General features: G+C 44.6%; 4 protein-coding genes across 4 annotated transcripts; all 4 read left to right on the top strand.

The window, feature by feature from the left end:
* Positions 1-669: 669 nt before the first annotated feature.
* Positions 670-2803, top strand: PCOAH_00031310 (ATP-dependent helicase; the record flags this gene model as incomplete). The annotated part of the gene is made up of 2 exons (XM_020059931.1): positions 670-675; positions 800-2803. 2 exons carry the CDS (start codon positions 670-672, stop codon positions 2801-2803), a joined length of 2010 nt encoding a protein of 669 aa, XP_019915261.1.
* Positions 2804-3341: 538 nt separating this feature from the next.
* On the top strand, positions 3342-5412 carry PCOAH_00031300 (Uncharacterized protein; the record flags this gene model as incomplete). Its single annotated transcript, XM_020059930.1, has 7 exons — positions 3342-3594; positions 3622-3835; positions 3975-4050; positions 4205-4221; positions 4478-4571; positions 4763-5081; positions 5306-5412. The coding sequence occupies 6 exons, from the start codon at positions 3705-3707 to the stop codon at positions 5410-5412; spliced, it is 744 nt and encodes a 247-aa protein (XP_019915357.1).
* A 956-nt stretch (positions 5413-6368) lies between these two features.
* On the top strand, positions 6369-7493 carry PCOAH_00031290 (3-methyl-2-oxobutanoate dehydrogenase (Lipoamide); the record flags this gene model as incomplete). The annotated part of the gene is made up of 1 exon (XM_020059929.1): positions 6369-7493. One exon carries the CDS (start codon positions 6369-6371, stop codon positions 7491-7493), a length of 1125 nt encoding a protein of 374 aa, XP_019915330.1.
* A 1933-nt stretch (positions 7494-9426) lies between these two features.
* Positions 9427-14403, top strand: PCOAH_00031280 (Uncharacterized protein; the record flags this gene model as incomplete). Its single annotated transcript, XM_020059928.1, has 1 exon — positions 9427-14403. One exon carries the CDS (start codon positions 9427-9429, stop codon positions 14401-14403), a length of 4977 nt encoding a protein of 1658 aa, XP_019915230.1.
* Positions 14404-14563: the final 160 nt, after the last annotated feature.

Raw genomic sequence — 14563 nt, 5'->3', positions numbered from 1 at the left:
TAATCTCTGCTGCTCAACTCTCAAAAATTTGCTCCAGTCGAAGGGCAATACACGGAGTCTCCTACAACTGGCCTTCCCTTTTTTTTTCGGTTCATTCGTTCGAATTGCGCCACGGCTGCGCGTACGCACGAGGGCATGCGTACAATATATATGCGTATACAGTTATGCATCCCCTCACCACATAATTGCACAAAATTTGCTGCCCATGCTTCTTCCATTTTGAGAAAACACCCGAAGCAGCAGCGAACTTACCCAGTTTTGCGCCTTTTTTTTTTTCCCCTTTTTTCTGAATCAATCTCCCTTTATAATGCTCCCTCTTGTAAACTGATCAGTTCAACGACCCATTGCAACGAAGCGGCCTCACCTCTAAACAAGCGCCCATGTGGTGTGACATAACCCCAATTGGAATATGTCCCACGCTCTATCTCTGATTTTTGCTGAAACAGCATTTGGGCAGTAGCTACATCCGTTTTATTATGCCAAGGTAGAAGAAAAAACATGCAGAGCGTTAGGGGCACCACTTTTTCCGTGCGCCTCCTTGGTTTATATTACCCTGTATAGTTTGTCCGTTTTGATCACCACGCGGACGCACACCTCCCCCCGTAAAATAAGGAACCCCCCAAAAAGGCCATCAAAGCATGAGATCTTCACCCCGCACTATACTAAACCATGTTGGTAGAACACTAAAAATTCATGTGACCCTGTGTTTGCTCCTTTTATGTGTAAATGTCCGCCTACATAAGACAAACAGCGCCGGGACAGCGCACTCCGTCAGAAAGAACTTTTTTATTTCCCCAAGTGGAACCCGTGCGAGTGTTACGAGGAAGAGGTTTGTTTTGAGAAGGGCGAATCATGGGGGGGGAGCTTAGAGGCACACGGGGTTGCAGATCCCCCGAGCGAAGCTGTGCCTAGTGTGGAAGGGAGGCCAAGTATTGGTGAAGCTAGCCACGCACGCAATGGGGAGGATACCCGCTTACGCAGCGGCGGGGATAACCACTCCCCTTGCCTAAGCGACCAGTTCGCAGATGTGCCCGAAATAAACCCAAACATCGCCAAGTTCCTGGCCAGCAAGGGTATAAATCAGATGACGAAAATTCAGGCGCAGAGCTTCAAACCCATTTACGAGGGGAGAGATATAATAGGGCGTTCCGAAACGGGTTCGGGGAAAACCCTAGCCTTCGCGCTACCCTTGGTGGAGAAGTTATACAAAGTAAAAATGGGGAGGAGCGGAAATGGGGTAACTTCCTCCACACCACATGTAGATGGAGCGAACCATTTTGGCGGCACAAACCAACCAGATGATAACAAGAACCCGTCCATCTTGGTACTAGAACCCACGAGGGAACTATCCAAGCAGGTAGAAAACACATTCAAAGAAATAAGCCAATTCTACAACTTCAACATTATGTCGATATATGGAGGAGAAAGTTATGTGTACCAAGAAGCCAAGTTGAGGAAAGGAATAGAAATTTTAACTGGAACCCCTGGTCGGATAATCGATCACTTGGAGAGAAAAAACTTGTCTCTCCAGAATATAAAGTACTTGGTGTTAGACGAGGCTGATGAAATGCTAAACTTGGGATTTACCCATGATTTAGAGAGAATATTAAGTTACATCAATTTGAAGGAGGCACAGATTTTGCTGTACTCCGCAACAACTCCGTCATGGATTAAAGACATCTCTTCCAAGTATATGAAGAACCCCTTCTTCATCGATGTGGTTGATTCTTCCAACAAGACGTCCAAAAATATTAAGCACATTGCGATAAAGACGCCTTACGACATAAAGGAAAAGGCCCTACTGTTGGAGGACATCATACTGGTTAAGTCGAACGGAGGTCAGGTGATCATCTTCACGCGAACCAAGTTAGAAGCGGATATTTTATGCTCTGAGGGGTCCTTCAAATCTCTGTCTTTTGCCGTTCTTCATGGGAACATCGCCCAGACGACTAGGGAACACACCATGCAACGGTTTCGCCAGGGAATGGTTCAAATTCTGATAGCCACTGATATTGCCGCTAGGGGGTTAGACATAAGTAACGTCGATTTAGTCATTCAGTGCTTTCCTCCTAATTATGCAGAAATTTATATTCACCGAGCTGGAAGAACGGGAAGAGCAAACAAGAAAGGTGTTTCCGTTGTGTTGTTCTCAACGGAAGATAAACAAGACTTAATAAAAATCGAAAAAAATTGTGGAATAAAATTTTCCATAGAACAATTGCCAAACAATGAAGATGTCTTCACATCTGCATCTACCATGGCGTCAAAAAAGATTCAAAATGTGAATCCATCCGTATTGCCATTTTTTCACAAAACTGCTAGCGAATTGATAGAAAAATGTACTCAATCGCAGATGGACCAGACAGAATTAGTGGCCAGATGTTTGGCCATCATTTCGAAGAAGGAACACATTAAGAAGAGATCCCTCATTAATGGCCTGTCGGAAACACTCACCCTAAGCTTTATCAACAAAAGTAGAAAGTGGAAAAACGAAGACGACATTATCTACTGGGTCAATAAAATATCCAACGATTTAAATGTAAATACGTTTAACAAAATTTTACAAATAAAAATTGATACAAAGGATAGATTTTCTTCCTACTTTGATCTGAATGAAAATATAGCTGAACTGTTCATACAAAACTTTAACAATATGTCCAAGGTGGACCACAGGAACATGTTTGACTTAACTGTGGCTCGGAGCATCCCCGAACATGTTGACCTAACTTCCGACTTCCACTCCTCAAGCAGGTACCACCCGAAGAAGCGCTATTCCTACAGGAGGAGACCTTCCTACTACTGACGCGTTGTTGGCGTCTGTGCCGATCTGCATTTGGAGAAGTGGACCTGATTAGTGCAAATGGGGAAGCTGCATAAAAATGCTTCTTAAAGGTGCACCCGTACGTGGACCGTCTAAGGTGTTCTCCCACTTCGTCGTCTTAATTATTTTCTTCCCTGTTTTTATTTTTTCCTCATTTGTCGTCAATCATTCAAATAGGGGCAACGGACCCATCAAACTGTTTCAAAAGATCGCCTCAGGAGCCTTCACTTGTGTGCAAATAATTACGTAGCTATGTCCCTCTATATATGTGTGTTCCACTCCAGACAGGGGCCTAAATGGCGTTTTTTTTTTTTTTTGTGTAACTACACCTTATTCAAGCGTCCGCAATGCTATAAAGGGGCATCTCATCTACGAATAGGCGCACCCACGTGTGAACAAGCAAAACTGTGAAATTGCAAAATAGTGAAGACCTGCTAAAATACCCCCGTTTGAAAGAAGCCACACATAACTAATCCACTGAAGCGGGTGAAAAACAAAGCACCCACCAGATGAGAAACGTGCATGCAGAATGTTCCTTCTGTACCCACCTTTTTTTTTTTTTTTTTTTATAGTCTATCTATTGCCTTGTCGTATTATATCTGACTTGACTTGTCCAACATATTGGGACACGCACAAAAAAAAATGCACATCGAAGGAGGGAATCTCAAAAAGAGTCCACACGTATATGTCCCTCCACTGAATATCAAATAGAGTGCTTTTGCACAAAGACTCCTCATTCGTACGTTATTGTCTACACCTTTTGGCTAACCATTGAAAAAAGGCATCCTATGCTCATTCCTTTGTTCGTTCACTGTGCTGCCATTCCCTTTTTTCTTTTTTTTGGTGAAGTTTTTCAAACCATCTGATATCACTTGGGGACAAAATGAAAGTTCCCTTTGTCGCAATTTGGCCTTTTCTCTTTTTTCTCATTTTGCAAAAATGTTGCTCATGCGAGAAGTTAGACTTGCTCCACAAGTTTTACTTCAAGGATGCCCCTGGAAGAAACAAGGACATGTAAGAAAGAGCAACTGTGCATGCATACGGAGGTTAATAAGGGAAGGCGCGATAATGGAACACCGCAGGGCTGAGAAACCATACCACTCTTCTCACCCCATTTCGACTTTTCCATGTCGCTTCCCCCCCCTTTCTACAGGGCCCCCGGTGAGAAGGAGCTGTACCCATTGATACAAGACCTTGCGGCAGATGACGAGTTAAGACCAAACGAAGTAGTACGATTGTCGGGGATTCTCCCTTCGTAGCTCTTCGACGCCCATGCGGGAAACGCTGACAATGCGCCAACGTGACAACGTCACAACGTGAAAACGTCACGTGCCAATGCGCGTTTCTCGACTCACCCTCCTGCATTGCACCCCTCCGCGACAGCAACTACCCCCTCACAGGTGAACCTTACGATGAACATTCTTTCCCTAACCCGTTCGTTAACCCCGAGGATTGCGTCTTGTCTTTAGGGTAGCTGCCGCAGAATATAAACAAAAGACGACCTCCTAGCGTCACGTTCGTTCACTCTTTACGCAAAAACATAGGCGCAACCATCATAGGTGTGTATCTCCTCGTGTGTGCACATACGTATGCCCCTTCACACGCGCTTGTCAGGATCAGCCACACTTGGCTCTGTGACCCTTCCCATCTTTTGAGTTTGAGCGAACAGCTGGAAGTTGAGGCGGCTCTGCTGAAGATACGGGACACCAATTTCCACAAGTGCTCCAACAAGGGGGTGTTTTACTACCAAGTAGGCCAACACACGGGCGTATATATATATGCACATGCGTATATATCGATATGTGTATATATGTGCGTGTTTCTCCCTCTTGTAATGGGCGAAAAATGGGGCCCTTTTCCACCCTTCACAAACATGCACACATGCATGTACGGCTTTGTAATGGAGCTATATTGGGCATTTTTTTTCTACCCCCCTATCAGGTTTCAGTCGCGCTGGTCCCCGAAATTGTTATCAGCAAAAACAGCTCCTATGAAAAAGCGGTAAAAATTTTCTCTCAAAAATTGTTACGAAAATGGGGCATAGGGAACAAGGAGTGTCACGACGGCATTTTGCTGGTATATGTAAAACAGCTAGGCCGGTTTATTATTTCAAAGAGGGAAGGAGTTGAGGAAAAGTACTTCAACGAGAAGGAAGTGACAAAGCAGTTTATGGTGACTTACTTTGCCACGGGTTCGGTTGGAAGGTCGTTAATCGAGACGCTGAATTTTATTAACACAAAGTTGCCTTCGAAGCCACAAGGTGAGGAGAACAGCGCTGCAGAGCGAAGGAACAGCAGCACGCCCTCGCGGGTGAAGGGTACATGTACACCTACACACGTTTACGCCGCGAGATGTGCATCCCGCTGTCTAGTTTGGGAAATAACCCGATCGACGTGTTCGCGCGCACTGTTATCCTCCCGTGGTTTTAATTATTTCACATTTGATCACTGCCACTGTAACTGCTTACCATTTTCCCCTTCGTAGAGCTGACCAACACAGGGAAAACTTTTTTGTTGCTGATTTTTTTGTACGTTGTGTCTGTCGTTGTAATATACATAGCTACTGCTACATATGGAAAAAGTGATCGATGAGCGATGCAAAATGTATCTCCATACGTCGCTCCGCAGTTTGCTGCCCACCATCTATTGGACGCCCTGCCAAAAAGGATGATTCTGTCCCTTTCAATAAATTTCCCCTCTTCCTATGTTACATGGGAAAGGGTCAAAACAGGTCAATTTTTGGTAAATGAAAAGGAGAGGAGCTTTTTATCCAGCTAAAAATTTCAACAAAGGGCAACTTGTGCATTCTTGCATTTGGGTAAAAGTAACCTCTTTTTTTTTTTTTTTTTTTTTTTGTTCATAATTTTTTGTCGAAACAGCTATTTTGGGTGTATATTTTTTGCAAAATGTGCTAAACTGCCTGAACAGGAAATATAAAATTATGAAAAAAAAAAAAAAAAAAAAATAGCTATTATGCACCTGCAAGGTAAAAAAGTTCAACGAAATAGTTATGAAGGAAGTTGTGTGTATTCTTCCTCTTTACATAAACCCTTGTTTGGTAATTATGCCGAACTGTACCTAACTAGTTAAAGCCCTTTTCTGGAAATACTGACGAGAAAAGAATAAGGAAAAAAAAAAAAAAAAAAAAAAAAGCATAGAGGTGTGCCTATACACATGTACATTTTCTGTTTATGCACTGTCCCACTTGGGGGCGGGAAGAGCTCCATTCCGCTCATCAACCGCATTAAGTTCCCCCACCGAAACGATACGTTTCAAAATTTGACACAATTTTTTTTTTTCTGACGCATAAAAAGGTGAATGCATTCACTTAGAAAAGAAGTTTAGTGTAAAGGGAATTTTATTTTTACTTTTAAAAATCCTTAAAGGGTATATTAATTCGCTAATTGTTAAAACAAAATATTCCCTGCAGAGGTTAAAAGTATAGCAACACAGATTAAAGTGTACTGCCCCCAATTTTCACGACAAGATATACACAATCTTCGTTTAGGTACCATTTCTACACTTTGGCATCTGGACTTTGAAAGAAAATGAAGGGGGAATTACGCAGTGTAGCAAAATTTTTAAAAAATGGATTACACAAAAATGGAGTCATCGGTGGAACAAAAAACTCCGCTCTGCACTGCGGTTCGATGATGCATGCGTTCAGATCTCTTTCCACCACAAATAATGGGGAGAAAAAAAAAATGAACATGTTTACAGCAATCAACTCAGCTATGCACAACGTGTTTGAAAAAGACCCCAATGCGATACTCCTCGGGGAAGATGTAGCCTTTGGAGGAGTATTCAGGTGTTCGCTAGATCTACTAAACAAGTATGGGAATAAAAGAGTTTTCAACACCCCCTTGTGTGAACAAGGTATCATCGGTTTTGCAATTGGATTAGCAGAAAATGGATTTACGACCATCGCAGAGATACAGTTTGGAGATTATATTTTCCCCGCATTTGATCAAATAGTGAATGATGTAGCCAAATATCGATACAGGTCCGGAAACAGTTTCGATGTGGGTAAACTGACTATTAGGTCAACCTGGGGTGCAGTAGGCCATGGAGGTCTTTATCACTCGCAAAGTCCAGAAGCATTCTTTGCACACGCAGCTGGCATTAAAATTATTGTACCTAGTGACGCTTACAAAGCAAAGGGGTTGCTACTTTCAGCCATTAAAGATCCCAACCCTTGCTTATTCTTTGAACCCAAAATTCTGTACAGATCATCCGTCTGTGAGGTCCCCGTGGAGGAGTACGAATTAGAATTAGGCAAAGCGGATGTAGTGAAAGAAGGCAACGATTTGACTATTGTTACCTGGGGGTCCTTAGTACATAAAATGAAGAAGGCAGCGGATACATTACTGACTAAGCACAAAATCGACTGTGAAGTTATCGACTTGCAGACGATCATTCCTTGGGATATTGAAACCGTTCAGAAGTCCGTGGAAAAAACAGGACGCCTTTTAATAACGCACGAAGCGCAAGTGACCAACGGGTTTGGAGCAGAAATTGCTGCCAAAATTCAGGAGAGGTGCTTTTACAATTTGCACACCCCAATTAAAAGAGTCTGCGGATATGATACTCCTTTTCCCCATGTGTACGAACCTTTTTACATGCCCGACGAGCATAAAGTAATGTATGAGGTACAAAAAATGATGGCCAGCTAGGTGTGTGGGGGCATCCACACGCTGTGTAGGTATATAAAAGGGGGAAGGAAAAGTAGCAAGCATGACATTGTATACATGCAAAAATGTGCTTTCCCCTTTTTTATTTCTGCTCGACCTATAGAGGTGGAAGCGTCTTCTGCAACCCCTACTCAGGGTGATGCGCGTAGTCATATTTATAAATGTGTTGTTCCGTTTTGAGTTATACACAAAATGGGTATCCGCTCCTAGGCACATTTATACGCACTTTTTTTTTTTTTTTTTTTCTTTTTTTGAATTTCCCCCAAAAGTGTTATCCCACAGGGGGGGTGACTAAGTTTCCTCTCCTCTTTTCGGCCCAGAAAGGAGAAGCTCCTCACAAACTGGAAGCTACACTTTTACGTACATCCCCGCGGAGTACAATTTTTTTTAAAACAAAGAAAACGGGGTGGAACTCCCGTTCTATATAAATGGTTTGCTTCTCGCTCCTGGAGGGGGCAAAGCACCTGTGCTTAGCAAAATGGGTAACACCATTGTGTGGGTCACTTCCCTTTTGCAACTTTTTTCCCCCTACCTCACCAGCCCTCTTTTTTTTTACACTACGCATACGCATTTCCGCTGTGCATATGTATGCATGATACATGTATCTGCATATAGGTTACTTATATGTACGAAGCTGTGTATACCTAATCACGCAAGTGCGTGCCCTTCACATATACATTCAAAAATAACACACAAGGGGAAATTCCCCCCTCCAGCGGTAGTTGTTACGCATCTCAGAAGGTACTATTTTATATGTGCAGAAGAGGCTGCCGCACTTTGCCGGGGTGAAAATACAGCAGTTCGAATAGCCCACCACCCGTACACAAGTGTACGCGGAAAAAAAGCACCACGCTCCCAAAAAAATTATCCGCCATTTTGTGTTCACTTTTGTGTAGCTTCCCGTTCAAGCAGTCCAATTGGCTCAACAGGGGTGTAATCCGAAATAGCGTAAAGAGCGTAAAGTGGAAAAGGCAAGGAAAGAGCGATCCCCCCTAAATCAAACGACATGCCGCAAAGCGCCCCTTTGCAATTTGTGCGCACCTTATAATTCTGGTACAGAAAAGAATACCCAAGGGTGTAAAAAAATATATTTCTTGGGGGCTTTACATTATAAGCGCGCACCGCAGGGATCTACAAAAAGTTAAGTCTTGGCATAAGGAAACGTAAGCAGGGAGGTGGAAATTGCTATCATAGGTTAAAACGAAAAGAGATGCAAAGCCGCTGTGCGCTGTAACTTCCAAGGTGCGCAAACCGCAGGTGAAGATTCGGGGGCAGAAATGGTATAGGAACGCGCGCTTCGCAAGTACCTGTATTTCCAATTTGTGCATAAAGGAAAGGGCATTTTTACCATCACGCATTTTGTGTTTTTGCTATCTATATTTTTTCATACTCACATTTTATCGCACTCACATTTTTGCTTACCCACATTTTTGTATACTTACATTTTTGCATACCTACAAAATTATTACGCCCATTTTTGTCCCCTGTGTAACATCAAACACAAGAGGGTTGGCCTTGCCAAAATATTCTCCACTTCACACGTAGCCGCAACGTTGTTGCGAGGAGGGTATTATTCCCCACACGGCTGTGTAATTTTTTAGCAACGCGCGTTTCATCACATTTCCATTTGGAAACAGCACTTTTTTGTGTATTCAGCGCGGCAGGAAGGGTACGAGCTGTTCTCATCTTTCCCCCACCGTGCGTGTTTAAGTAGGAGGAATCACTCTTAAGGAGTGCCTTCCCAAATGCGCATAAAACCAGTGGAAGAAAAAAAGGAATCCTGCTGACCGGCAAAGTGAATATACTTTCCTTTTAACCGTGCACACCCTGCAGTTGCTAAAGCGTTTATGCAGACCTGGGATATTTCCTAACTTAACCAGGTGCACACAGGACCTTTTAGAGAGATCACCAAACAATGGAGGGACAATGCCTCTCGGACGAATTCGCAAAATGTGATTTGGGCCCCGAGGGGGAGGTGCAAATGGTGGATACCTCTGCGAAGAAGAGCGAAGGGGGAGGTGAACTGGTGAACGCTGCTGCTGAAAGGATGGACGTGCAGTTGGAAGGGAGAGGCCTTTACACCGGAAGAAGGTTCCACGCAGGGGGGGGAAGACCCCCTCATGGAGGAAGAAGTCCACATCGAGGAAGAAGCCCACACCGAGGAAGACGCTCCTCCTATAGAGGCAAAAACCCCTCCCATAGTAAGGCACCCCTAGAAGGAACCAATGACAGTACTACAATATCAAAGCTATGCGAACTGAAAGAATATTCACAACTAGGGGAACATAGGAACAACGTTTTAGCCAATTTTAATGACCTCTATGGAGCTAAAGGACGTACCATCACAAAATCTTTGGTGGAGATTTTTCACTTAAATGAGGAGGAAGAAATTACTCTGTTTATTACGCAGAAGTTTTTACACATATATGGGTTATGTATCCCTTGCTTCAAATTTAGTAGCCCGAACAGTGTGTGTAGTAATAGCATAAAGTGCAAATGGTGCCATCATTACACTCACACAGATAAGAACTCTGCTTTGCATCCTCATAAGATGCTACACATGAGAAACAAGTGTAAAGTCTGTTCTTACTTATCTAGAGATGGTTTTTGTTACCTCCAAAATGAGTGCCATTTTTGTCATTCCGTTGAGCACTTACCGTCCAGAGTACGACACTCATATTTTCGCACGTTGAATGATCTCTACGGAAGGAAAAAACATACCGATGTGATTACGAAGGAGTTGCTTTACAGTTTCCAAAAGGGGAAGAGCAGCATCTCTCATCGCAATCTTTTTGTTACCATGGAGAAGGAACTGATGCGCGTGTGTGATGACATTCAGGGGGGAGGCAGTACTGAAGAAGGTGGACACAATATCACTGAGGGGGCTCGAAAAACGGTGGAAATTTGTCCTGAGTGCGACACACAGGGGAAGAAACCATGTAGGAGTTACTTCCTTCAGGGGGATACGCCATCTAGCTGCTTGCAAAATGGTAACTGCCCAGACTGCCACAGCGAGGCGCATAAAAAGAAAAACTCTACTTTATACTTTATGACTTACCTGCATGATAAGAACCTGTGCCAAGTGTGTCCCCATATTAACGAGGAGAAGTGTCCATGTGAGGCGGACAGCGCATATTGTCACGACACGGACCACATATCCTACGGCGTAAAAATGAAGAACGTTTTGGGGGTATGCGCAACTTCCTTGAGGGGGGAATTTTCGGACGAGCACCAACCAGGGAAAGTGGCTCGAGGGGATGCAACGAACGTATCGAACGTGTCCAACGTGGCTAACGTGGTGGATGTGACCGATTCGGCATCCATCATCGGGGAGTCCACCTTCGATACCCACACTTCTAACCTGAGCACGGAGCAACAGTATCCTCGGAATAGTCACCGAATACGCAGCAGCGTGGGGAGACACTCCCGACCCCCCAACGTGGATCATTCCCCAAGCAGGGAAAGAAAAAAGAACTCACACAAAAGAAGCACACACGTAAATGAATCGTCCAAAAAGTATGCACGCTCAAGGAGTCACAGCAGGAATGCACACACAGGTAGAAGGAGCATGAACAAAGGGGACCTTGCAGAGAAAAAAAACGACACAAATATGGGAACACCACCACGCAGAAGTTATAGCAAAGAGCACGCTCATGACTTAGCAAATAATTTGTGTGACAAGGATATTTCACCGCTTTATGAGAAGGATGAAGAGGATGGAAAATTAACGTGTGTTTTCGGGAAGTACGCAGACAATTCGAACGACCTTGCCATAAACCAGATGTGTGACAGTGCAGAGCAAAGAGGAAAGCGACCTTTAACCGTATATGAAGAAGCGGACCTTTCCAACAGTGTGGAAGAACAAAATGTGTGTAAACATTTGCACCAAAGGAAGATGAACACCTCCTCTTCCGACTTTGTGGCAGCAACAGAGACGGACGTAAAAGGGGAAAGTAAAAGTCTGATAAGGGGGAAATTGGACATGAATTCTGAAAATACCGCAGGGGACAATGCATGGGGGGAAGAAAGGGTTGGAAGTAAGGATGGGTGTAATGACCATGTGGAGGAAGGCACGACAAATCCGCACGGTCAAGAGGTGAAAGCAGATGATGGGCACATTTGTAGGCAGCAAAATGGGGAGAGTCATCATGGAAACCATTTCAAGAACGAATACAACTGCGGAGAAAGCAGCGCCTCCACGAATGTAGAAAAATGCAGCAACAACGAAGGAGGAGATGACAATTTCGGAAAGGACCCCTCTGCCTGCCGAAGTCAGAGCAAGAAACGGGTGGACTCCCTAACCAAGCAGGAAAAAAAATATCACCTGAACGATGTCCAAAGTTTGAGCAAAATACCCCTGGATGACATTCGCAATTTTCACGATGAGGGTCAGGGCGAGGAGGACATCGAGATTGAGGAGCCCAGCAGCAGAGTGAAAATAATTCAGGACGTGCCAACGCATAATGCGCAGCGGCCGAGCGGGTTTAGCAGAGGTGATAACAAAGGTGATAGAAGGGATGTTAGGGAAAATCCCAGGAACGGGTACGCCAATGGGAACCAAGTGGCGGGAAAAACGTGGAGAAAAGAAAGAATGATGACGGGAGAGTCAACAGGAGCGTATTCAATCGAAGAACACAATGCGTGTAGGTGCATTCCGTGCTCGTTCTATTTTTCTAGTGGGTGCAACTACTCTCTCCAGTGCAGGAACTGCCATCATGAGGAACACCGGAATACGTCCAGCTATTTTTGCTATTACAAAATGCTGCACAGGATGAGGAAGTGTAAACCGTGTGTAGACTATTTTAGGGGCACTTGCAGACATAACCAAACTGGGACCCCAAGAGAAATGGACCAATGTGCCTACTGCCATGATGAGTCACACAGGAACGAGATGGGAAGAAGGGACATGGGAAGAATGGCCAACGGGAGAGTCCGCAGGGGGAGTATATCGAGTCAGTCCACCTCGGGATCGAAACGGCAGTGGCGCAGCAAAAGTCGATTCGCTATGAAGGCAAAAGGACAGTTACACAGATCAACTCCATCCGCTGTGAAGTCAAAAGAACCGTTACGTAACTCAAGTCTATCCACATTGGAGTCAAAAAGCAGAACACGCAGCTCAAGTCTCTCCACACTCGCATCGAAGAAAAATCTCGTCACAGATAATCGCTCTCTATCAGGAAAATGCACAAAAATAACTACTAAAGGACGAAATAAGAGTGCCTTATCCGATTCTGAGAAAAAATCCACTACGCCAAATGAACATCCTGAGGAGGAAGTTCCCCTTTCCAGTGAGAGTGAAGATGAGGGGGAGGACTCCAAAGTGGGAGGCACAAATGGTAAGTTGTCTTACAAAGAGGGGGGCAAATATATCAACAATGGTAACCCCATTTCGACAAAGGAGGAAAAAGAAGCAACAGAAAGAAGAGCCCCGAAAAGTGTAGTCAGAAAAAGTAGGGGGTTCATCGAAGATGATAATTGGCGCTCCATGAAAGACGTAACTTTAGGCAAAGGAATGCCAAATGGAAGGTACCGTGAGGTGAGACACTTCAGGAGGTATTCCTCCCCTGAGCGTGCCAGCAGCAGAGGAAGCAGCCAATTATGCAACCGAAATGAAAGGAACCACCGCATCGTCAACAACCGACACAGCTATTACAACCATCACAACCGTCGAAGGTCGCATTCGCGTACCCCCCGTGAAGACGAATCCACCATGAGTAGTCGAAGCAGCCAACTGTACGAGAGTCAAAGCGATTCTAGCCACCGCAGTAACTCCCCCTACCCAGGAGAATCAAAAAAGAGAGAAGTAATCACCGACAAAGAAGAGGCCAAATCTTGGCGCAGGAAACAGGAACCCATTGAACAAGGAACTCACAATTTATCCATTCGTCGAAGCGTCTTAAGTCGACATGAGAAGGGAGCCTGCCATCCATGCGTGTACTATTTTATAGGCTTTTACGGATGCTCAAATGGGAAGAGGTGCCTAAATTGTCACCACGAAGATCATAGAAATCCCCACACGTTGTTTCATCCCTCTCGACTTTTACACGTTAAGAAGTTATGCGTTCCGTGTGCGAATTATTTCAAGGGGGAATGCACCAGACCCATGCACGCGTGTGTGTACTGCCATAACGAGTCACACGCAGGTGACATGAATTGGGAAAGAGGAGATAGGGAAAACGGGGGAGATGCCACACACGGGAAAGGCACGTCCGCAAAGAAGGGGCTCCCCAATGGGGACACCACTAAAGGGACAACACCAAAAGGGGATTGTACCAAAGAGGAGATTTCCAAAGAGGATATTTCCAAGGAGGATATTTCCAAGGAGGAGATTTCCAAAGAGGAGATTTCCAAGGAGGAGATTTCCAAGGAGGAGATTTCCAAAGAGGATATTTCCAAAGAGGATATTTCCAAAGAGGACATTTCCGAAGAGGACATTTCCGAAGAGGAATCCCCCAAAGGGGACCGGGCCAAAGGCAACCACCATGCGGGGAAGCATTTCCACTACGTCAAACAAGTTGGCTACAGAGAACGAGATGCACACGACAGGGGAGTCTGTCACCCTTGTACCTTTTTCTTCTCTGGAAATAATGGATGCTTAAAAAGAAACCGGTGTCCAAATTGCCACCATAGAGAGCACGCAGACATTCACTCATCCTACCATCCATCGAAGCTCCTGCACTATAAGGGAATATGCTATCCCTGTATTGGCCACATGAAGGGAACGTGCAGACGAAGGTCGTATGAGTGTGTCTACTGTCATAACGAGGAACATCTCTCAGAGGACAGGAAGGATCAAATGAGAAAAGTGATCGATTCGGTTACTGAGAAGATGAAGGAAAGAAGGAGGGACCACCAGAAGGTGCCTCATGGGTACAGGGAAGATAGGAGGTAGGTTTTGGCATATAAGTAAACGCCTTTGTGTAGGAGGTGCAGGTACCACTCACGAGGCGACCTGTTTGGAAGAGAAACCCATCATCAATCAGAACTGACACGATAGAAGTTTCTCTTCCCATGGAATGGTTAAGCTTTCGAAAAGGAAAGAATCAACCCGT

The sequence above is a fragment of the Plasmodium coatneyi genome, chromosome 10 (assembly GCF_001680005.1).
Source record: "Plasmodium coatneyi strain Hackeri chromosome 10, complete sequence".
In the NCBI taxonomy this organism is placed as follows: domain Eukaryota; phylum Apicomplexa; class Aconoidasida; order Haemosporida; family Plasmodiidae; genus Plasmodium; species Plasmodium coatneyi.
Note: the sequence above shows the minus strand (reverse complement) of the source record. Positions and strands in the feature narration are given on the sequence as shown.